At 36.8% G+C, this 23,964-nt stretch overlaps 1 protein-coding gene across 4 annotated transcripts in view; it reads right to left on the bottom strand.

Moving 5' to 3' along the window:
* UBR3 (ubiquitin protein ligase E3 component n-recognin 3) overlaps window positions 1–23,964 on the bottom strand; it is a 104,133-nt gene that overhangs the window by 8,281 nt on the left and 71,888 nt on the right. For all 4 annotated transcript variants that reach the window (XM_085584372.1, XM_085584373.1, XM_085584374.1 and 1 more), the window contains 3 exons: window positions 16,536–16,641; window positions 9,748–9,848; window positions 2,461–2,585 (listed from right to left, as the gene is read on the bottom strand). In XM_085584372.1, the coding sequence (XP_085440498.1) occupies window positions 2,461–2,585; window positions 9,748–9,848; window positions 16,536–16,641 (332 nt within the window). The remainder of the gene's footprint in view (window positions 1–2,460; window positions 2,586–9,747; window positions 9,849–16,535; window positions 16,642–23,964) is intronic.

The following is a 23,964-nucleotide window of genomic DNA, read 5'->3' as shown; positions in this document are numbered from 1 at the left end:
AGAATTGATTATAAAAAGAATCAAGTGTTTCTGTAATAGCAGGAGCAATGAAGAATATTTCCTTTTGATCAACACGCGAATATTGACCTACAAAGATATACAATACTTAAAAAATTAAGAACAACTACATAATTTTTCAGAAAGGGACTGCATTTAGCTCAAGAGTCAAATGTGAACTGCTACTTGAATTACTTATGTTCTAAACTGAGTGCTTTATGAAAGCTGTTGTGTAACATTTGCATTTCATATCTTCTCTGTGAGTATATAAATGTTTACTTTAAAACTAGAAAGAATCACTTCACAGATACACCTTGTTCTGACATAATTTTAATTCCAATACAAAATCTTCATTTTAAAAAGTAATTTTCGAAAACGTACCTACCAGAATGAATGACAAAACACTTGCTATGTATTTTAAGTTAAAATGAATCTATCAGAAAGTACAAAGTTGCGTTTGGAATGAACAATGTCTACTACAGGTGGAAAATATATTTAGTGTAAAGAATAAATAGCCACTTAGCTTTTGCCATAGCAATTACATTTAAAAGGCAACACAGAAAGCCTTAAGAAATAGAAGGCAGTATTCTCATAAGTATTTTTCCAAGTCAGAATGAATTCTACTTGGAAAAAGATGACTGGATATGAATTTGGAGTTCTGTTAGTATATTATCAACACAACAAACAAGGGAGTGGAACATTACTGTGATTCTTTAAAGAAACCAAATACTTCAGTACATAGTTATGTATATAATTCACAAATTGGTTTCTTTAGTGCATTTTGACATCAACTTTCATTCTCCATTTTAGATGGGGTCTTCACCTTTCATACTGGGACCATACACTTACTGTTTATGCTTATAGTCAAAGAACCAGAAGGCAACATACACTTAATTCAGCAGCTAAGACAAACCTTTTATGTTATTCCTGGAAGTTTACTCCATGGCCATTTACTGTGTGCTTCCTATGACACCATTACACACCTTGCAAAGATAATGAGGGTGAATTTGGGTTTCAAAAGTACAATATCCACCTTTCAGCCCTGCTGGGAAATTAAACTCTTCATGCCGTTTGATCATTTTACATAAATATAGGGCAAAGTTTTCAGCCCTTGTTTAATGTCTGGAATACCAAACTGCAATAGATTCACTTGGCATTATCCATAGACAAAAGTTAAGTGAGGTGTCATCTGTGTAGTCATCCCAGGATTAAAATGTCAATCTTACTAGAAGAGAAGAAAAAGCCAACCTGAACCATATGTTTTTAACCACTGGGGCTTAAAGAGACTTTAAAGAAAGAACTTGGGTTTCTAAATTAAAAACTAGCTTCCCTTGTGATGCATGAGGATGAGGGATATGCTCAGGAAGAGAAGGACAATGATCTGGGAGAGAGTAACAGGGAGTGTGTGATTACCACTGGACAATCCTGAGTGCTTTAAATTGCAAAGATGTGTATCTCCTGAGAATCACTTAAGGAAACAACCTGATCACTAGCAAAAACATCAAGCAAATGTCATTGTATTTCTAAGAAAATGACATTATACTGAAAGAAGGTCTGGCTAGGGACCTAAAAAAATGAAGTACTGTCCAGTGATCCCAATGTAAAAAAAATTCTCATAGTAGCAGGCCAGTAGATAATTTGTCCTTAAGAGCTTGGAATTCTGACTGAATAGTATGACAAATTTAAGTTACATGTGAACAGGCAGGCCATGATTCTCAGTTTTCATTTCATTTTACATCTAAGGCCCAGCTGTTGTATAAAGAGGTAATACCCATTTCTTCTCCTGGTTCCAACACTTGTATCCTTTCCTTTGGTCTGACATTGGCATTCTTCTGACCTTCTGGGAAAAGCAATCTGTGGAGCAAAAAGTTAACTGAAAGATTAAATGAATGCTGGTGCTAGTGCAGAGAACTTTGTCTTTGGTGGCAACTGGCTTTCAATCAGGTGAACTGAAATAGAAAGATGCATTGTCTCTTTACTTGTAAATACTACCAAAAGTCAAGGAAACAATAGTGTCAAATCTCCTCCTCTGTCTCTTCATCACATGAGCACTCTCGACCACATAGTGAGAGAAATTTATATAGCTAGCCACAAATAGCACAAGCAAGTTGGAAAAGTCAAGAGGGCTTTTTCTCCAACAAGGCTGCCTGCTTTTTCTGTAGAGAAATGCATCAGATCAATGCCCATGGTTTATATAGGAATGCTTCAATTTCACTGGAAGGAAAGCTGCATTTACTGATTACAATCACTGCAACAAAGTAGAGACTGAAACGATAAAGATACAGATTGTGAAACTTTTAAGTCTCATCATGTACACAAACCTGCAGAAATTGCACATACAGAAGCAAATAACTGGATTTTGAAGTAGAAACAGATTATTACATGCAAAGCAGAAGTATCTGTTACATTCATACTAGAAATACTTAAGTAGAATTTCATAAATGTTTTCATAAACTAACCAACCTTTTTGAGAGCTCCTGACTCTTTCCATGCCATCCTATCTTCAGCACTGCATTTAACAGAAAGTGCTGCCAAGGCTTGAGTATACAATAAAGTGAACAGCACTTTTATAATGCAAGTGAAGTGTTCTGTAAAACAAAGAAAGTAATTTTTAAACATTTAATGTTTTTAGCAAATATGATTATAGAGTCTCTAGTTATGGAAATGATAATTCTGCTACACAAAGAACAGCCCCTCAAAACATACAAAACAACATATATTTACTGGCTTTCAGAAATGACTTGGCAGCCACAGCGAACAGAACAAGTACAGGGCAAGTAATTTTCCACTGCTCCTTATTTTCATCTTAATCCTGGTTAGCAGTGACTTCATCCTAGTGGCCTGGTGATAATACAAGATTATATTTTGTCCAAGGGTTACCTAAATTAAGCTACTGGTTAATGTAGATGTAAGCAAATGCATATCCTACCATCTCTTCTGCTGGCTCCAATCAAGGGTGACACATACAAATATTGGAAGAATTAAATTTTAAAAGATCACCACAAGAATATCTAGTGTATCAGTTTCTAACCCTTCACTTCCAGATATGGATCCCACCATAAAACACTTGCTGCAAAACACTCAAGTGAGTACCTCACATAAATACAGAAGGAAGACGAAAGGCAGACTGGCATTTACTGTATTTTCAAATATTCTGATGACTTTTTTTATATTTAAAGGACTATTATTTCCCACAGATAGGCTGCAGGAGAAAGGTTTTGAAATTTTTTTGGGGACGCTAGCAACAGAAGCAAAATAAGACCTCCTAAAATGGAAACAGAAAAAAAAAAGATAATTCACTGAAATGAAGCACTCCTTTTTTTATCTTTTTACTTTAGGCTCTATTCCCAGTCCCAAATTATCTACTTTGTTTTCAAATCTAGTCAGATCAAAGATGTTTCTATCATCACTTACACCACTCCTTAAGCATAAACATAACTAATATATATCTAAAAAAATGTAGACAAAAATGAGGGGTTTAAAAAGTGCTCTCAGGCTTTGAAGTCAAGCAAAACAATTTACATAAGCACTTCACAAAACTGGGTTAAATTCATTCTTTCTTCCCAAAGGATTTAAATGAGTTTCATATGTGAAAATGAGGAGTCCAGGAAAATTAAACACCTTGCTTCTCCTTGCCTGCATCTAATATCAAAACCCACTACTAGATTATAAAATATACACAGGTAAGACTTGAGTACATAATTAAATTTGTGAAATAGCAATTGTGTGTACTTGTAACAAATGTTCACAAATAAATGCAGATGTGGATTTTGAAACTTTTTAATGTCTCTGAGTATAAGCTTATGTGAGTATCAACTATAAGCACTGTTTAAGAATCTAAAAGATCATTTCTTATTACACAATTAAAAATTAACTTTTCTATTTATCTTCTTATGGAGCTTCTGTTAAACATGACAATGAATTGTCCTATACTTTATCCTCCTTTCTAGAGCAGGCAGCATTATATTGATACTTCCTCTTCACATGTCCCCAAGAGGAGGATTTACCAGATCCCACTAGATCTTGAAGCTGTATTTTTTATCTCTGCTGAAACCACCATTTTCTTAGCAATTCTACCCCTGAGGAATAAAAGCAGGCAAGCTTGCAGGAAATTTTCTGGGACGGAAATCTACAAGATGAAACCACACACATTCAGAGAACTGTAAAAATTGCCTCTTTGGCCTGAGTTAAGAATTTGTTAAGAGTTAGAACTCAGGTACTGAGTTCTAACCCCTCAGCAGCAGATACAAGCAATCCAAATCGATTGTACACTGAAAGCATGAACAAATCCCCTGCATGCAGAGCAGCAAAGGCAGACTGCTGTCAACAGGCACCAGCCCACCACAGCTTGCTCCATCTTGTAGCTCTGCTCAGGTGGTTGCAGTGCATCAATTGCACATTTTAAAAAATGAGATTTTCCCCCGCCCCTCAATAGTAATTGTATTTTTCCCCCCTTAGTACTAATTGTATCAAGTCAGATTTTCTCCCTCCCTTAATACTAATTGTTCAATTAACCAGAAATATGTCTATCCCATATTATGGTTCAATCAAATGAATTATCTTGTACTTACTTACATGTATGTGACTCATAAATTACCATGAATTACATTTTTGGAGAATCCAGAATTGGACAAAAACTGCACACTCCCACATCCGGATCGCCCTTGAGAAGTCCTGAATTCTGCACAAACTTTGTATTTCCACCGCCCCCTCCCCCCCTTAGGAAAATATCTCAGGAGCAGCTCAGAGGCCACATGTTGTGTAATGAGCAACAAGGCTTTTTTATAGTCATAGAAACATCCCATGGGAAATATACTGAAACATCAGTCACTACATCAATTATCACTTCATTACTATGTTACCTCTTTAAATACCATATATTTTGACAGCTGTAGGTACCTGTAATGCTAGAGCTGCTGCATTCTTGTCTGCTGCAAAGAGCAACTTTCTTTGACTTCCTGCAGTGTGCTTGTGGGGGCTGTGTGATGTTTTCCTGCTGCCCCCTTAGGCAGGCTGTGCTTTTGCTACATCATCTTTTCAATTTAATAATTCTAAACCTTGCAAGTATGTGAAGTAAACCACTGAGCAAAGTTCTGCACTAAAATGCATTTAGGACTCCTACCCCATATCTGATAGCCTGACAGGCTGAAAGTATTATTACTATGGCTAGGCAAATCTAATCAAAACATCCTGATCCAGAAGTTTTGTAATTATTTTTTATTAATACTGAGAAATTCTCTTACATTCCTATTTTTAAAGCTTTTTGGAACCAAATAATTTCAAAGCATTTCATCCCATTATATGCATCAACCAACATCCTTAAAAACTAAGTTTAAACAGGCAACACTTCTAGAACTCTAATTTAAACATTAGTGCAAGAAATGCGCAGATGAATAAGCATATTACCAACAATTTAAATGTTTTCAATATCAAATTAGATTATATACCCTATGACAGAAGGAATCCACAAAGAGAACCAAATGCAAAATTAAGGATATAGGGCGTTTTTTACTAAATTTAGAAGGAGATCTTTGCATAAATAACTTTTTAATATTCTTCTTGATCAAAATCTTGAACACTTCTTTGAAAACACAACTTCACAACAAAGGGAGACAGCACTGAACTTCAGATAAACCATGAAAGGTGTATTAAAGTTCCAAGGTACAGATAAATATCTGAGGTTCCACATTGAAACTGGATAGTATTCAAGCTGATTATATCCATGCTACATTTAGTCAAGAGCCTTATCCAATAACTAAAAAAAAGCGTTAGTGTTTGCCTGAAAGCTGCTTGCTGAGCTTTTGTTGCATGTCATTCAAACTTAATAAATAAAAAAAAAAAACTGTTAGAAGATCCAGGTCAGCCTCTTCAGCAGCTGAGCCTAACCAGTATTACAGTAAAAGGCGTTGAATTGAGCTTTTACACACCAGAGAAGGAAACCTTCCCTGGAGTCCACAGAGGCTCAACTCCCAAAAGGAACTTGAGGTTGGAACAGATGCAGCACTCCCACAGCACAGCTGTGCCCCTGCAGCCGGGCACAGCAGCGCCAGGCTGTGCACCAGGGCTGCGGCAAGCGCGGCTCGGCCCTGCCCGCAGCCGGCACCGCGCGCGGCCCGGGCCACTGACCCCGCGCCATGCACCTACAGCCTGGGGCCTGCTGCTCACACACACTACAGTGTTCTAAACACCTGCACCTACAGCCTGGGCCCTGCTGCTCACACACACTACAGTGTTCTAAACACCTGCACCTACAGCCTGGGGCCTGCTGCTCACACACACTACAGAGTGTTCTAAACACCTGCACCTACAGCCTGGGCCCTGCTGCTCACACACACTACAGTGTTCTAAACACCTGCACCTACAGCCTGGGGCCTGCTGCTCACACACACTACAGAGTGTTCTAAACACCTGCACCTACAGCCTGGGCCCTGCTGCTCACACACACTAGAGTGTTCTAAACACCTGCACCTACAGCCTGGGCCCTGCTGCTCACACACACTACAGTGTTCTAAACACCTGCACCTACAGCCTGGGCCCTGCTGCTCACACACACTACAGTGTTCTAAACACCTGCACCTACAGCCTGGGCCCTGCTGCTCATACACACTAGAGTGTTCTAAACACCTGCACCTACAGCCTGGGCCCTGCTGCTCACACACACTACAGTGTTCTAAACACCTGCACCTACAGCCTGGGGCCCTGCTGCTCACACACACTACAGAGTGTTCTAAACACCTGCACCTACAGCCTGGGGCCCTGCTGCTCACACACACTACAGAGTGTTCTAAACACCTGCACCTACAGCCCTGGGCCCCTGCTGCTCACACACACTACAGTGTTCTAAACACCTGCACCTACAGCCTGGGGCCCTGCTGCTCACACACATTAGAGTGTTCTAAACACTCTGGATCAGTATGCTGCTTTTTACATCCAGTGCAATGCAGAAACTGAAATCACTAGAAGCTACACTCTGTATTTCTAGAAATGCGTACATGGAGTCCCAAGTCAGGTGGTGGGAAAATAAAACCTTTTACAATTGATGGTAACAAGAAAGATGTCCAATTTCAATTAAATTGCTCCAACATTCAAAAACTGTTGCAGAAAGGACTGAGGGGGGAGGGGGGCAGGGGGTGTTGGGGATTTGAATTCAATTTACAAAGACAGATTTAGGTTTTGATAACCACCAAGCCACTCTTTCCATTTCTGTACACACACCATCATTTGCAGTTTCTGTAAGAAAGGAGCTGGAAGCAAAATCTTTATTTTGTATGGAGTCCCAATTCACAACACTCCATCCTCTGTACAACAACTGCCACAGAACTGAACCAGAAAGCTCCTATGCAAAATGCTAAACATTTGAAGTCTTTAAAAGTTCTGCCCATGTCCTAGTATGAAACTCAAAAGAAAAAAGAAGTTTCACCAATGGTTTTAGTATCCTAAACACAGTGTTTATTTTGCTTGCTACACTACACAGAGGTACACATATCAGTCTCATTCCCTTCTCTGCAAATTGCTTAATGCTTGTAAATGCTCTGACCTCCACCATTAAATTTTTTCTGTAGCAGTCTTCTTTCTTTCTGATCGGTTCAGATCAATTTTTCTTCTGAATGAAGAGGCCGAACAGTAATGACATTTTTATTGCTTTAATCTATGTCAGATTGAAAAAGATACCAACACCAATCCAGCAGTTAATAGGGAAGTTAATGCAATTCCCAGTCCGAATTCAAAATTAACAGTTAATAGGGAAGTTAATACAATTGCCATCTGAAGGGCAAGAGATGAGATTTTGAGTTCTCCTTAAAAAGCACTCTCTATTTAAAAAAAAACCATGGTGTAAACAAAAAGGATTTTAAGTACAAATTTGAAAAAATATGTCATATTTGATGAAGGACACAATACAACTTACTTAAGTCTTTTGTTAAAGGAATATACTGGAAATATCTGTCAGCACACACAGGCATCAGCCTCCTGTGTGTATCCCGGTGCACAGCTAAGTGCACAGCTCCTGCACCCCAGGACAAGGGCAAAGCAGCACAGACAATTCAGGAAGCAGTAGGGTCAAACAGAGATTTTGTTCACCCCTATCACTGACCTTGTGCTTACCATGAGAAACTTCACAAGCCATTTTACCTTAGTAACACCTCAGCCCTCTACAAAGAATTAATAACAGCAAATTTGACTCTGTGACCTACACACCCATGGTAAAAGTACCAAACAAATTTGTTATAATTTACTTTTGTGAACCCAAATCTACATCTCCAAACAGAATTATGAAAGACTTTCTTTTCGTTCTGCCTAACCATTTTGATGAAATAAAAATTAGGAAGATAAATGGGAATTTATTTCCAATTTAATGCTTCACAGATTTGAAATAGATACATTTATTTTCTATCTGCCACTTGCCATTTCCCTCTCAACTGCAATCTACAATAAACCTAAGAGCAAAGACAACACATGCCGATATGAGGCATTTCACAGAATTCTCCACAGAATGCCTTACTATTAATTTAATGTTGTCTTTTCTAGAATAAAATATACTTTCTTAAATGGTGGTATTCAGTGCTTGGATATTGACTACAAAGACATCACTGGTTTGTACTTTATCTTCAACACTTCCTTCCCTGAATTTCAGATGTTAGTCTCATTAAACTTTTATTTGCTGTTTTTATACTAGTTTGATTAAGTCCTTCCAATAGAGTTAATTTAAGTAAAACTGTAGTTTAAAAACAAAAGTACATTTTTGACAATAGTCTTCCTATACAAAAGCATGTACTTAACAATTTGATTTGATGACACTAAAGGTCTTTTCCAACCTAAATGATTCTATGATTTTAAGTGTATTGAATTGAAAAAACAAACCCACAATGTTAACAGATACATATAGAGTCACTTTAGCTGAATTTAAACATTCAATACTGAGGACTGAGCACCTCTTATGGGGAAACAGTTTCTACTAAGGTGTAAGCATCAAGAGCCGAATTCACCTATTACAAAACTATCAAAATTTAGCAGATATCAAAATTGCCACACAGATTCCATGGGAGATATTCTGTTCATTGTCAATGAAAGAGTAAAGTGATACTTGTTTTTACTGTCCTCATTTTCAAATTGAGGTACAATTACAAATAATCAAGCCAGAGACCAGAGGGTCTGAACCCCTATTCTGGAACATACACCACCTATCAGCAAGAGGGACCAGGTTCAGCTGTTCCTTTTACACAAAAAAAGAAATTTAGGTTTAAAGACAGTTCTGATTTTATTAATAAAATATTTAATTTTTAATATCTATTATACTGTATACTGTCTCTATTGAAATTGCTGCATTACAGCAATTATTATCTTTATATATGAACTCTCACATAAGACTGCTGCAATTTAAGCTCTGAAATTCAAATTAAATTACAATCTTTCTAATTTTTCGCCTTTAGGCACTCAGTTCAACTTAAAGTATTGAGCTGTCCCTCTAAGCAAAAGATGAAGGTCAAACAAAGGACACTTCTTTCAGTAGAAATACTTAATAGGTTCCGCTCAGCTCTTGTATCTTTAATGAATAGTTGACTGATAAGGTAAAAAGACAGGGAACACAGATAAACCTGCCAAGCCAGAACAAAAACTTCTGTTCAATGCCACCTTTTGTAGATAAGGCAGAAACATTATTTTAGAATACACAGTAGATCAGCTATGATTGACCATCCATGAAAGCAGCATCATCTATGTAATAATTTATATATTCATATTTCTGTAACATACCTTTGTGCAATGGTTGAGGCATGGTTAAAATCTGGATCAGCAAAAGCGATGAGACATCTCTGTAAAGCACAGGGACTTCTGGCAGTTCTTCACTTACCAGCCTGGAAATAAAACCAAAGGAAAATCACTTCTGATACTATAAATCCATTTTCATATTTTATTTTATATTTATTTTAAATAGTATTACATTTGATATCAAGCTTACAGAAATCTAATACTTGACAATTTGCTAACTGATCTCAATTTAAAAATTTAACTCAATTCAAAAATTTAATTTTATTCATACAATAACTCATGAGGAAATTATCATTTGGGTACCTGATTCTGTTGAAATGTTTTAAAACATTCAAAACTGCCTGAACTCATTATATTTATGTAGAGAGTCAAGGAATACTCAGTTCAGTTGGTTTCCAAAGCATGGCATTTCGCATGGATACAAGTAATCAGGCTGTGACAATAAAAAATCCTCAAAATACATTTCATGTTACAGGGAATGCCCCTGTTAGAAAACAGAGACCTTAGAAAAGCTCTTTCTTTCCTTCAGGTAAAGAAATGAAGGCTCAAGCAGCCATGACAGGTGGAATTATGCAATCTTACACATAGTCTTTATTAAACTCCCTGGATATACTTTTTATACTAAAAAGCAAAAAATGCTTGCAGATAGGAGGTAGTTTCCAGCTTTCTGTAGCAATATTCAACAAAATTAGAACTGACAGTATTTTTCAAGTACAACAGCTGAGTCAAATGGCAAAAAAAAAATCAAATTGTGAAAAATCATTCTCTCCACTTTTAACTGATATGTGGCATGCTGGATATATCAAGCAGGAGCAGCTTGAGATAAAATATGATACACACCCTCCCCCTGAGCTTTCCCCCTCTGCAACACGCACAGGTGCAAAGAGCTGGGTGGGCTCTTACTGCCCTTGGCAAGCAGAGGTGCTGCTGATCTGTGCTGCAGGAGCCACACTGAACTCCTGGTCTCACTGACCCTGAATCTCCCAAGCAAAGCAGCCCTTTGCCAATGCCACCAGTGCTGCAAAGGAACCGACTGAGCTGCTGCAGTCTGTGTACTGCAGAAGGCTGCCCACATGTGGTGGCATGTGGATGCATGCATGGCATCTTTAGTGTCCTCTAACAGCTTTGGGGATTCAACCAGTTTACCATCTGTGAGGCCTATAAACACGATCCTGCTTTGGAAAAAAGACTACATAATTACTGATTTCCTAAAAACTCAGGCATCTCTCTACAGAAGGCATGTCCAGGAGTCATCTGTGATATGAAGTTTAAAACAGGGAAGCGGTCATACAAGAGGAGGATTAAAAGAACATATATGGTCACATGGCTGACTTGTCTTGTAAAATGAAGGGAGAGAAAACATGGTCTAACTGGTCCTTTTGAATTAATGAACCCAGACAGCTACAGAATAAACACCATCCATAACCCTTTTGCTATAATCAATCATTTAATAAAATTGTTTCAAAGAACTGTAATATACATAAATATATACATATATAGGCCATGAAAATACTCATCTCAGTATGTCTCCCTAATTCTACTTTTATCCATATCTAGTTCTACTTTGTTATCTACAACACTGACTTTTAAAATTATCTTCATTGTGTAATGCCTTTAAAACCGTGGACATCCCTTAAATTACTTCTCTTCTTTAGTTTTTAATTTATATATAAACTTGGGAAAATTTAAATTTGGAATAACATCAAAAAATCTGACTCCCTCTGGTCACATTTAGCTGAATACTTCTTTCCAATATTGTTTAAAATTCATGTAACAATTAGGTCAAATACCAGTTCTGTCGAAATTACTACATATATATACACAAATAATACCATAATTGACTGGCATCAACATCACACATAAATGAACTCATTTGCACATGCAGGACCAACTGAATTACTTTTCTAATTTATTCAGTTCGTAAGAATTAAGAAGCAAAGCTACATTAAATGTCAGGGGTTTAGATAAGCAGCTTTTGCTTACATCAAGTACTGTAGCACATGAAGCACTTAAAAATTGCTCTGTCATTTGTTAAAAGCATCAGAAACTTTTTCATTATGACAATGAAACAAATTACAAAATGTGTTTAGAAATGTGTTTTATGGAAATTGTCATTCTACTAATCCCTAACGCATAGACGCAAGCTTGATAAATCTGACTACAAAAACTTGTGCCACAGGAGCACTTAATGAAAAGAAAGCAACTACAACAGCAAATAGGACTAAAGTAATACAAAATTATTCAAATGTGTAACAGTTGTATGCTGAATCAATTTTTAAAAGGGAGTTGGTGGTGAAAATAAACTATACAGTGCAAAATGAACATGTCTTAAGATGAAAAATGCAAACCTCAGCCTTCCCTATGGAAATGAACTCTCCTCCAGCCCAAGGTAATTGGGCTGCACCTCTCTCTGTGCCAACACCAGGGCTGCCTATCACCTGAGAAAGTCTGCCTCAGTATTCTGCATCCTCCTCCTGAGAGCTGTTACGCAGGAATCACTTCTTTCGGAATGAATACAGAGACATGGGAAATTCTGTTGTATTTTGAAATAAGCAGCATTTTGCTTATGGTGGTTCCTTATATTTATGCTCCCCATTCCCTCTTCTCTCAACCAGAGACACTTAAAAGTTTTTGGTTGATGAAACTCCAACTAATTATAAAGGTAGAAATTCAGTAAGTAAAGTAAAAGTTCTGAGCCTCACACCACTTTAAACTGTCAGACACATAAAATTTGAGACACAGGGATATAGGTACACCTAAATTAAGGCTTCATCAACTAGGGCAAACTTGTATTTTATTCATAGGATAAGAAGTAAAGCACAAAAATCCCAGATGGCAGAGAGGTCAAACTAATATACAGCTTCTGATATTCACTGCAAGAAAGCAGAATTCTACTATTTATTCTGGCTGCATCTTCGGACATAATCACAATTTCATATTTGCTCTTCATTGTGTCACAGCAGATTTTACAGCAGGTCAGTTTCTCATCATACATTCACTGACAGTACTAACACTGGGCATCTCCTGTTCTCCTTTACTAGGGTGCCCCCAGAATCCCTTGTCACCCATTCCCAAACTCATTCCATTTAAGCTTTTTAAAATGTAGATTTGTTGCTTGACTTTGCTCATGCAGCCTGCCCAAGTTACATCAGCACAGCCAAGGGAGATGGTGAGCTATAGTGCAGGGGAAGGAAGAAACAGCCAAGAGCAAAAGCTGGCACTAGTGTGAAAACCTATGTACTGTAACATATGTCATGTTACAGAGACACAGCTGTTTCAGGCAGGGTTTCTGTTGCATGGAATAAGTTCTGCTGCAGCCCGTGTACGTACAGACCGCCTCTCGCATAAACCTTAACTAGACCCCGCTGTCCCACCATCCCCCTCTCTGTCTCAGAGTATCTTCAGAAAAACTGTGGGGTTTTTCCCCATTTCACAACAGTTTCTGAGATGGAGATGCGACTTAAGGAGTTCCTGCACACAGCTCCTTAAGCTTATCCCTGAGTCGCAGTTTGCTGCCCCAGTATGACACCATAAACAGTCTCTGAAGTGCTCTAGCTTAGAATGAAACATCAGCAAAACACTGTAGAAAAAATAACCCAACATTTCAGTTCATCATGCAGTTCTTCCCTCCAAATGCTTCTACTGAAAGATCCTTAATGTTTTATCAATCCATTCTTTGCTGGCATATTCTGTCTATCAAAATAGACACAAAAATTTCAGCTTTCATAGAGATTCAAATTTTAAATATCCTTTCATTTCATGTTTGTTGCTCCTGAAACTGTGACTATTTGGACTAGTCCATTAAATTTACATCTAGGTTTAGTAATTATTGACTCCAGCTGCTCCTTGCCTGCCCCCTGCCAGAAGCTATTATTCCCCCTTTGCACCACAATAATTGTTTATTTGATCACTACTGAAACCAGATCTGCCCCAGAAGAACAATTTGCTTAAGTACAGCCTGTGGGACCAAGCGTACATTGAATTTTGCAACATAAACTGCACAGGGGAAATAGTCTACTAAACCATTCACAGTTCATCAGACTTAGCTTCTTATTTTTCCCCCTCTCAAACAGCTCACATTATTTAGGCCCTTTTTGCTCAAGATTTCCTTATTTCTACCTAACCTTGCTGTGGCTGCTTGAGCTTCTCACTATCTTTCCTTTCAGTTGCCATTTTCAGCTACAAGGACATCTAAATACAATTGCAGAAAACACTGGACAAAACTGGTGGTTTTGGGAAGTACAGTGAAGCAATTCTGTGAGACTCTTTACAAGTTACTTTGATCAGTTCTCCCAGACACAGGAAATCTAAGGCATTATTTATGAAGAATGACAGCTGAGTTGTAGAAAACTAAGATAAAAACTGTGGGTTCTACATCTGGGTAGTTCTATTTGTAAATATTTATGTATATTTAAAGACAATAGTTATAATTAAATGAGAATGAGAATACAATGTAATGGGGACTTGCATTCCAGGGATTTTTGCATGTGTGTGGGGCTTTTTTCTTTCCATTTTGAAAATTAGCCTTTTAAATAAATGAAGATTAAACTAGCTTCTCTGGAAAACTGCTTTCAACTCAAATAATAATTTAAAATGAAAATTAAATAGAAAAAGACGGCATATTGGTTTGAAGTTATTTTGCTCTGTGACTTCCCTGAACTTAAATTGTTTGGAATCACAGAAATACAGTCAAAGAATATAGAACTTTTTCTCTCACTGACTTTTTTTTCCCTACAAATCTTTGCTTGAAGACTCATGGGCAGGTCAGGCTGATGATTTAGATGACTTGGTTAACTTCAAAGCAGCAGAATGCCATTCACATCTAAAATCTGCAATGATTATTTCTCCACCATCCTCTTAAGCTTTTTCAGTTTTCAGCAGTATGTCACCTTTTAATTGCTCTGAGCAGTCTTTCCTGTACCTAAAAAAATCTGCTATTCTGTATCTCTCAAAAGGCTGTGTGACTCTAAGAAGTGTGCAATCAGACCATACACACCAATCCTATGAATGCCATCCTCAGTCAAACTACCACTTCAAATTTCTGCAGTATAATTACAGATACTAATTTTATGCTCCAATTTATACATGAAAAATATGTCGTCAAATTGCCTCCTTTATAGTGTTCTGGTGCCTGCAGAGTAAGGAAGGAAAAACATTCCAAGGAGCGAGCAAAAATGTTCCAGCTCAAAAGCATCTGTGCTTCTCACCAGTAAATTATTTCATGGCAAAATGGATGCTATTTCAGTTGTACCTTCCTACAAACCATTTAGGACTTTGTGCCAAACCAGTATCATCAAGTCTACCATGAAATATTGAAAACCAGTGCCAAAACCACAAGAATTGCTCAAATACATTCCCAGCATGCACCCCTTTCTGCAAAGCAAGGCGTTACTCACCTACAGTACCATTAATATCTAAGTGATACAAAATATTGCCTAATGAAATCTAACAGACTGCACTTTAGCCCTGACATGACCAATGCATGGTGAATTCCATCAGCTCTGTAAGCCCCCTCTATTAACAGCTGCTTCCAAAGCCAGCAAGCTCTTCAAATGCCAAAATGAGAAACACATGATCTGTCCCACAGCCATTCTGGCCACATGATCTTAATTCTGCCACATATAACTCAGCCAACGATACACCAAATTTATTAACATCATCCCACTGCTCAGTCTAGGTCAGGGCTCAGTCAGAGTCACATGAAAACACATCCTCAAAGCAGTTTGAATGCATGCTGAACATGTTTTCAGGTTATAAAATGCATGATGCTTTCATCTGCTAATAGTTTATAAATTAATTTCTTAATACAGTTTAATTAATCTAATAACCTAATGTTCATTGCAAAGAGAAGTCTGGGTCCAAGAGAACAGTAAAATCTTAAACTAGAAACAAGAACAATTGTTTTAACAGTCTTCCCCAGTTTGCAGTGAGGATTCTGGTATCACAGTTCTAGATCAGTTTTTGAAATTGCACAATGCTTTCTACCTCAGGCTCCTAGAAGCACTGACAAACACACAGCTGGAGAGGCACTAAAAGGACAGTCTTCTGACGTAATTGCAAGCTACAAAATGTAGAGCTTAGTATGAAGAAGATGCTTAGGGTGCTAAGAGGAAAAAAATGTACTGTTTTCCTCTTATGAGGAAAATTCAAAATCTGGTTTTAGGCAAATAACATTTCTCCTCATCATCAATGTAGGATCTGAAAAGTGATGGGTCTTAAGTCAATAAGGAGATGAGTCCTTGCAGAACAAAGTACATGGTTTAATTCATTATGTTTTTAATGCTTGTACAGCTGCACATGTAAGGTTCATGTTTTAAAAGCAAACTCAGGTAAGTAAGCTTGAAATAATAAGCTTGATGAAAATTTTTAACCTAAAATATAATTATTTCTCACATATATGAGACTTATTTACAGCTCTTAATCATTACTCAACTTTCAATAAACTACCAGCTTATCTCAACGTAAATTTTGTTGAGCATCCATATCAAGAACAGCAGTGCCCTATCCACTTACCCAATACTATTTAATTTGCATGTGCTTAAGCCTGCAAAAGGTGTATTTAAACTTTAGCTCAAAACTGGTATTTGTCAGATTTTTATGTAAAAGAAATCGGAAAACATATTTTTACAAATTCATACATACAATTTTTAGATGTTATGTCCACCAGCATACCTCACAGAGAATTTAAATTAAGACAAAATTACCCAAAATCCCTCTGTAAGGATGTTTCTTTCACCAGGGAAAACTGATATTGGGTAAATTAAAATACTTGCTCTGAATTTTTATCCTGCGAGGGCTGGGTTAGTTTCCTCCAGGGATTGTATGCAGAGTCTATACTGTAGAGGCGCATGTGCATGGCCAACACGTGAAACAGCTGATCTGAAAGGGGAAGAAGACAGATTGCTGAGTATTACACACAGTGATATGAACTGTTTGACATTAAATTGCCATCATGTATTTCACAAGAGTCTGAGAAGCCTGTCACATCATTCCAAATAAGCTGGTAACCCCCTAACAGGCATATTTTTATTAAGGATTGATTTATTTTTTTTTTTTAAATAATCTGAAGATAAGTAAGATTTCAACAGAAGGCAGTGAAAACATGCATATATATAGAAAAGTGTTTTAGAGAAAGGCTGTTAAGAAAGTTTTTACCAGATCTCAGTTGTTTTGGTGCTCCATGTATTTAATTACAGGCCTTTTAAAAAAAAATCCTGTTTCATATGCTGTTATGTTGCCAAGGTTCCATGCTCACTTCACTTGCCTCTCCAGTTGATGCCACAAGTGATGATTTCTTAAACAATTATTCTTAGCAGAGACTGATATACTTTTAATTGATACACTTTTAGTTTTCATTCCTCTCTCTTACTGTTAAGTTCTGTGCACCATGTATTTGAAATTTAATCTAAAGTTGTAATAAGTCTTGGCCTATGGAAGGATCATTTTGTTCTTCATCTTTAAAAGGTTTATTATTCCTTCTGCCTTCATATGGTTATTTTGTAGGTAACTTTTATAAGAAAAAATCCCCAAACCCACAAAAGTCTGACTACACATCAATGACACTAAAGTAGCAACAGTCTTTATAATGTCAGAGATTTGTCTGTACAGCCTACAGGCAGAGTTTGCTGATATTCATAATTTCAAAACTTTCTGTACTGCCACTGTATCAAAAAGATTATTTGCAAAACACTTGTAGAATTTTTTGAACAGAGGATGCATAATTACTCATGGTGATTTACTGCAGAATTTTATATTAAAATGCACATTTTATATTTATCTATGAATCATATGATTACACTAAAACAACATATAACCCTTCCTTCCATTAAGCTACCCAAGAAGGCAAGCACCATTTAGATCAAGAGCATTTTCAGAAAGGTACATACAACAAAAAGCACAGAATGGTTGGAGTTAGAAGTGACCTTTAAAGGTCGTCTAGTCCAAGCACCCTACAATGACCAGGGACATCTTCAACTAGATCAGGGACTATTCAGGATTCAGACTTCACCTTTTCAATGAACCTTCTTTTATCTTTGCAGGTTTATACTGAAATAATTAAAGTATCATTTCCTACAATTTTGCTTACTTTTTTCTTCCTGTCACACTATATTTTGCTATTTGGTGTCATGCTTTGCTCCTGTTCAATTTTCTAGGACCCTGCTTTCTTTCTCCCTTTCATTTTAACTTTTTCTCTTAGTATTCTGACATCATCTTTCCTCTCCACCCCTTATTCTTTCAACTGATCCCCTTGCATCTTTCTCTCTAAATTCCTCTACCTCTTTTTAAAACCCACTTGCTCAACCTACACACTCACAGGTCTTCCTTTTCAAGTAGAAATAGCAGCTATTAATTTATTTTCCATAAATAGACAAGTACTCAGAGGTATGCAATGGCCAAAAGAGTCGCATGATGAAATCAGCTGACTGCCAGAGCCTGAGGGCTGTAATTAGCTCCTGGGGTTTGTAAAATAATTGGAGCTGTGGATGGCATTGGAATTGATAGCTGCCACCTGCTTTCTGAATAAAAACAGTCACTGAGGACAAAATAAGTCATCTTTTCTCCTGGTAAGAGATTCTTAGCAAAACACTGCTTTGCTGATAAAGTTGAAAATATAAAGTCTGAAAATATACTTACATTCCACTGAAATAATAAAAAAACCCTCAAACATGGTGTTATTTGGAATGAAACCCATAGAAATATCCTAGCCTCCCCTCCTGCCTGTTCACTAAAATGAAGGCTTTTTTCCCCCTCAGCTGCTCCTTGCTTTAAACAGAAACAGGCAAATATGCAAAGTGGAAAAGAAAGGGGGGGAAAAAAAAAAAAGATAAAATTGTTTCAGGGTAATTAATTCATCCCCTGTTCCTTTACCAGCTACTCTCCAGAGCTTTAACTAATATGAAATTAAGCAGGCAAGCATCAAATTCTAGCCCTGGAGAATTTATTTGTAATCTCCAAATGTGTAACATCTATGGAATGGGGAGGCACACTCCAAGAGTGCCGGGATGTGCCTGGAAGATGCTGCTCAGCAGCGAGCAGGAGCAGGAGCAGGAGCAGGAGCTGGAGCAGTCTTTGCAGTGACACTGAAGCTATAAGAAGAAGCACTGTAATATTGCTCCTCTCACAAACCCCAAAGATCATGGGTATTTTGTCTATATATCCACACTGTACCAGCACCTGCAGCTGCATTCTTTACTGCTTTTAATAATAAAGCATACTCATTTTAGTTGACAAAGCTCTTAAAAATATTCTGCTGTGTTACAGTGCAAAAAGCAGGAGTCCACAAAGGCAGTTTCACAGCCCTTTTCAGGTTTAGTGTGATATGCACATCACAAAAGAAGAATAAATACAAGACATAAAAAGACAGCAATTTGATAGATGAATGGTATAAATTCTAAAAATGCTGTGCTCAATTGACAAAAACTGAGTAATTCAGGAAGTTGCATTCAGATTTAAGTTTTGGTCTTGTAATCTTGGTTTGATCTCTGCCAAAGTGATCCCAAATTTCTACATAACTTTTGCTGCCTTTTTTCCTACATGTTTTTTTCTGGTCTCTTGACTGGTAAAGTAAACTCTCAAATTACCAGAGTTCAAATCAGATGATGTTTTCTGTTATTAATTCCTATTCCACAATGTAGAGCAATGTACCGGCATAATGAAAACAAATTAAGGAATTGGTTGCCTTTGTCTTGCTTGCAACAGTCTAGATATTGTGTTTCTACTCCCTCTCTTTATTTAGGACATATTCTGCTGTCAGAGTTTTCTGTTTTGATTCAGATTTCCCTTTTTACACTCCCTAAATTGGTATTCATATTTACAATGTGAAAACATCACAAAGTGATACAGCAGTTCACTGCAGGGGGAATTGAAAACATCCTTGCCTCAGCTGTGAGGATCTTACCAGACCAGGGATGCTTCCCCCTTCTTCTCCCAAAGTTTCCTGGGATTATCAAGAAGAATGTAGATTATAACTAAAACTACTTGATACAACCAGATGGGACTTGATTTTCAATAAGGAGATTGAGAAATATTTTTCTCCTGGTAGAGATTTACATAGTCCACTTAGCAACAGCAGCTGCAAAGACCTGCTGACACCATCTTCCCATTCATCACTGATCCAGTAGACTTGAATCAATAAAAACACCATGAAGGTCAGGAAAAGCCTATTAAGGCATTAAGATTGGATAGACTTTACAAAATCTCTAACATCTTCACTAAGTCTTAATTGCTGATTAAGCAGCTAATAACCCTCTACACCAAACTCACCAGTGTATAAAATCAACTTTAACAACAGAATTCTAACATTACCTATTTTTGCTTCTCCCATACTAGATATTAGTGGCATACCAAGTGTTTTATAAAATACTTAAGATCATCTGCTAGTGACAAAAACTGCTTTTTCCAAATTAGCATGAATTGGCACCAAGGATCTACAAACTGACAGCTTCTAACTGTAAAAAACTCTAAACCAAGCAAACAAATCCAGAAACCCAAATCCTGCAACACCAAAAAACCCAACCAACCACAGAACCCCACTCTACCAAGGCATTGCTAAAAACTTCTTTTATTCTCTTTATTTTCAGTGGCTGCAGAGAGCTGCATAGAACTCTTTGCAACCATATCCACATCAACGACTATAAGAAAGAGACAGCTGCAACTCATAAAAGAACTAGGTTTTTCTCCCAACAGGAAATACTAAGTGGCTCTAAGTGTCACTATCCATATTGATCAGAAGAATCATGAAGAGAAACAATAAGTGCTCACCAAAACACTAAAAGCACCGATACTAACATAATAATCAAGATGCATGAATAAAAAAGAAAACCAAAACAAAGCAACCAACAAAACTCCCACGAAGCAATACTGTTTCTCAATGTTTAGAGCCATTCCAGAATTTACAAAGGTGCTAGATGGTCTACTATAATAAGTTTAAACAACTCTTAAATAATTTTTTGAATGTCCAACTGTAAGCATGTAAATAACATGCTTTCCAATTAATGCAGTTGCTGGTGCAATGCCAGACAGCTATTTGTGGGAAGCATAAGGATAAGGAGCTCATTTACAGAGAAACTGAAGCCAGAGGACAAGAGGATAAAATATTTAATCTTTACCCAAAATCCTAATCCTATCCTTCTCATAAAGGGGAAAAAACAAAACAAAACAAGTCTAAACAGACAGAAAGAAAATTACTATTTAAAAGTTAAAAAAGGAAGATTATAAATTCATTTATATGTAACTTTTTAAATTTTGTGGAACTGTTCATCAACTAGCGCAAGATTACCAGAGTATGAATAGCAAATAAAAATATCTACACAAGTTAAAGAGAGATCACAGAGTCAGAGTGCTTAGGATTGGAATGGACCTTAAAGATCATCTAGTCCCAACGCCCCAGACCCCTGCCATATTCCAACAGACCGGGTTGCTCAAGGCCTTATATAAAAACCATACATAGAAATCATAATTATTGAGCCTTAATGCTGTGTTGGGACCCTGTTCAATAAATACAGAATAATGAAGACAAACAGGTCTATTACACTTTATAAAACAGAGAAAAAAGATTGTTGTTGAAAGAAGTGCAGTTGTTATGTACCACAATTTTCTCTAAACCCATGAGAATTTGCAAGGCCATAGACTGTAAAACTGTAATGTAGTCCTTCAAATAGGGCTTGATTTTTGTGTAAAAAATAATAGGATATTATGCATTTTTTGGTTGCACACACATACAAAACTTTAAGCCTTAAAATGGTAATTTTGCAGGCAAATTTTCTTCACCATTCTTCTCACACACACTTGGTCACTGATACTGAAAGCTACATTAATCACTCTTAATTTTACTCCCCAAGAGTAGCTGCCCTCATGGTGCAACCTACTTAAACAGCTCTTGACCTATTTGTTCCCACCATCTTCCCTGATGTTTGCTCCTGTAACAGCTCACCTGAGACAATATATTCCATTTTCCACAATATCTAATCACCAGACTTCACAGTTGTTACAAGACTACTACAGAGTGGTATGCTTAATAGCAAAAGAAACCCCTCAGTATCTCACACACAGAAAAAGCCAAACCAGGCTGTGTTTCAGATTACTTCTGCTGAACCTGACATGAAAGATATTTAAAAACAAAAGCCATTACAATACTGTGCAAGAAAGACTTAAATGAAACAGTACTCAAGTTTTAGATGGGGTATGGATTTTAAAAACCATTCTTTCCTTACAGAAGGTACATTTTAAACGAAGCTTCAAAAACAGGATTGAGCTTGGAAAAATAAATTACTATGGAAGGATGATAAAACATACCTCAGAATATGAATCTACAGAACTGCAATTTTTCATAACTTAAGCGCATGGATATGGACGGGGCAATGAAGGAAACAAACAATTATATAACAGTTTAATAAAAACAAACCCTGCTATATATGTAAAGCTAACTCTGCTCCCACTAGTCATATTTACCCTAATGTCCACACCTAAATATAATAATATTAAATGGAAATACTATACAGGTCTGTTCTAGGAGAATCCCATTACCTTACATTAAAAAGAAAGTCTGTTTTAATGCAAGATTACATATGACTAGATTGCTACATAATTTTTTGAAGTAGCAATACAGAACATAAACAACATGTGGACATTTTAACAATGAATAGAAGACATTCACCTCTCTGTGCTGCTTAACACAACAATACACTAATATACGTGGTGCCATTACCTGGAAGGCCTTGAATGTTTCTGGAGTGCAAGATAAATATTAAAAACAACAATATGACTGACTTTATTTACTTATTTGGGTAGAATTTACCATTCTACCCAAAACTGTGGAAAAAACCAAGTGCATTGTGGTAAGATGCTGTCCACACCCCTTTATCAGAAATATGACTACAGTCCTTTTAGCAACTGCTAAAGGAAAAAGCACTAGTACAACACACTCAAAATTATACAACAGGTTAAGAAAGGAACAGAAAAATATTATTGTAAACAAAGTGCAATGTATTATAAGTAGAACAAGACAATAAAATCAAAAAATGTTATCAGGTTCAAAAAAATTGTCATTGTGCTTTTTAATCAATATTCTAGCAATTTCAGATTCAGAAAACCCCTGTGTGCAAGTATATTTAAACAAGTCAAATCACGGGGAAAAAGATTTCTTCTTCCTAAACATATGCACGATTCTGAATACAGAGGGGATAATCTTTAACATCCCTTCCAACCTAAGCCTCTGTGATTCCATGAAAACAAAGCTTTTCTCACTGGGCTATTTTACTTTTCCTACAGATAATTAATGCACAGTTTCACAGTGGATTTCCAACCAAAAAAGATGTATTTTATGCACATTTTATATTTTGTAAATTAGCACGTATTTTTAAAAGCAAGAGTTGATGTGATCTTAAAGCTTCTCTTTAAAAAGACAATATCTTTACTTCTCATGTGTGAGAAGGATCTCTAACTTTTAGTAAGTTTAGTTTGTTCCAGTAATATATTTTGATGAAAGGAAAAAACCTGTTCATTTTATGAAACATACAGAGTCAAGGACAAAATATTAAAAAGGCTGGAAAAATAAGTAAATATGACATATGAATTTAAACAGGATTTAAAACTGTCATGCCTAGCTGAAGTATCCATCCAGCATAAGACAATTCTTCAGTGAAAATACATCCTCCATGTATCATTTCTAATTTTGTAATTCTCCAAAAAGAAATTTCTCCAGTGATTAAAGTATTTCCCATGTGTTTCAAGGCTTGAGAAATATGTATTAAAATTCCTGACAACTCTTTTCACAGACTGTCAGCAAAAGGTATGCTTTCTTGCAAAGCCAGGTCCTAAGAATCTAAGTCCTTCTTTATGCAAAACGTGTTGAAGGGATGGTGTGGTAAGACTAAGAAAAAATTTAACAATGTGTTATACAAACTACCTCGTGTCAGCTACCAGGCCTTAGCTTGGTAGCATTATTTTTCTTTCTTTTTTTCTGCAAATAACACCAGAGAATGAGAAAAACCTTTGAGGTCATTTCTCCCTTTGTATTAACTGCTGTGGTGCAGTGAAGCTGCAGAGATGTACACAAAGGAAGCTGCCCACCAACACAGTGGTTCAAGCAGTCTCTGCAAAATCACAATCGTCCAGCACTTAGGGACATTAGTTGGTGAGGCACCATCAGAAAATCCATTCTCTTTTAGAGGTATTTATCTAGCTTGCTAGCTTTTAAATAGG

Source organism: Lonchura striata, chromosome 7 (assembly GCF_050655825.1).
Source record: "Lonchura striata isolate lonStrDom1 chromosome 7, ASM5065582v1, whole genome shotgun sequence".
In the NCBI taxonomy this organism is placed as follows: Eukaryota; Metazoa; Chordata; class Aves; order Passeriformes; family Estrildidae; genus Lonchura; species Lonchura striata.
Note: the sequence above shows the minus strand (reverse complement) of the source record. Positions and strands in the feature narration are given on the sequence as shown.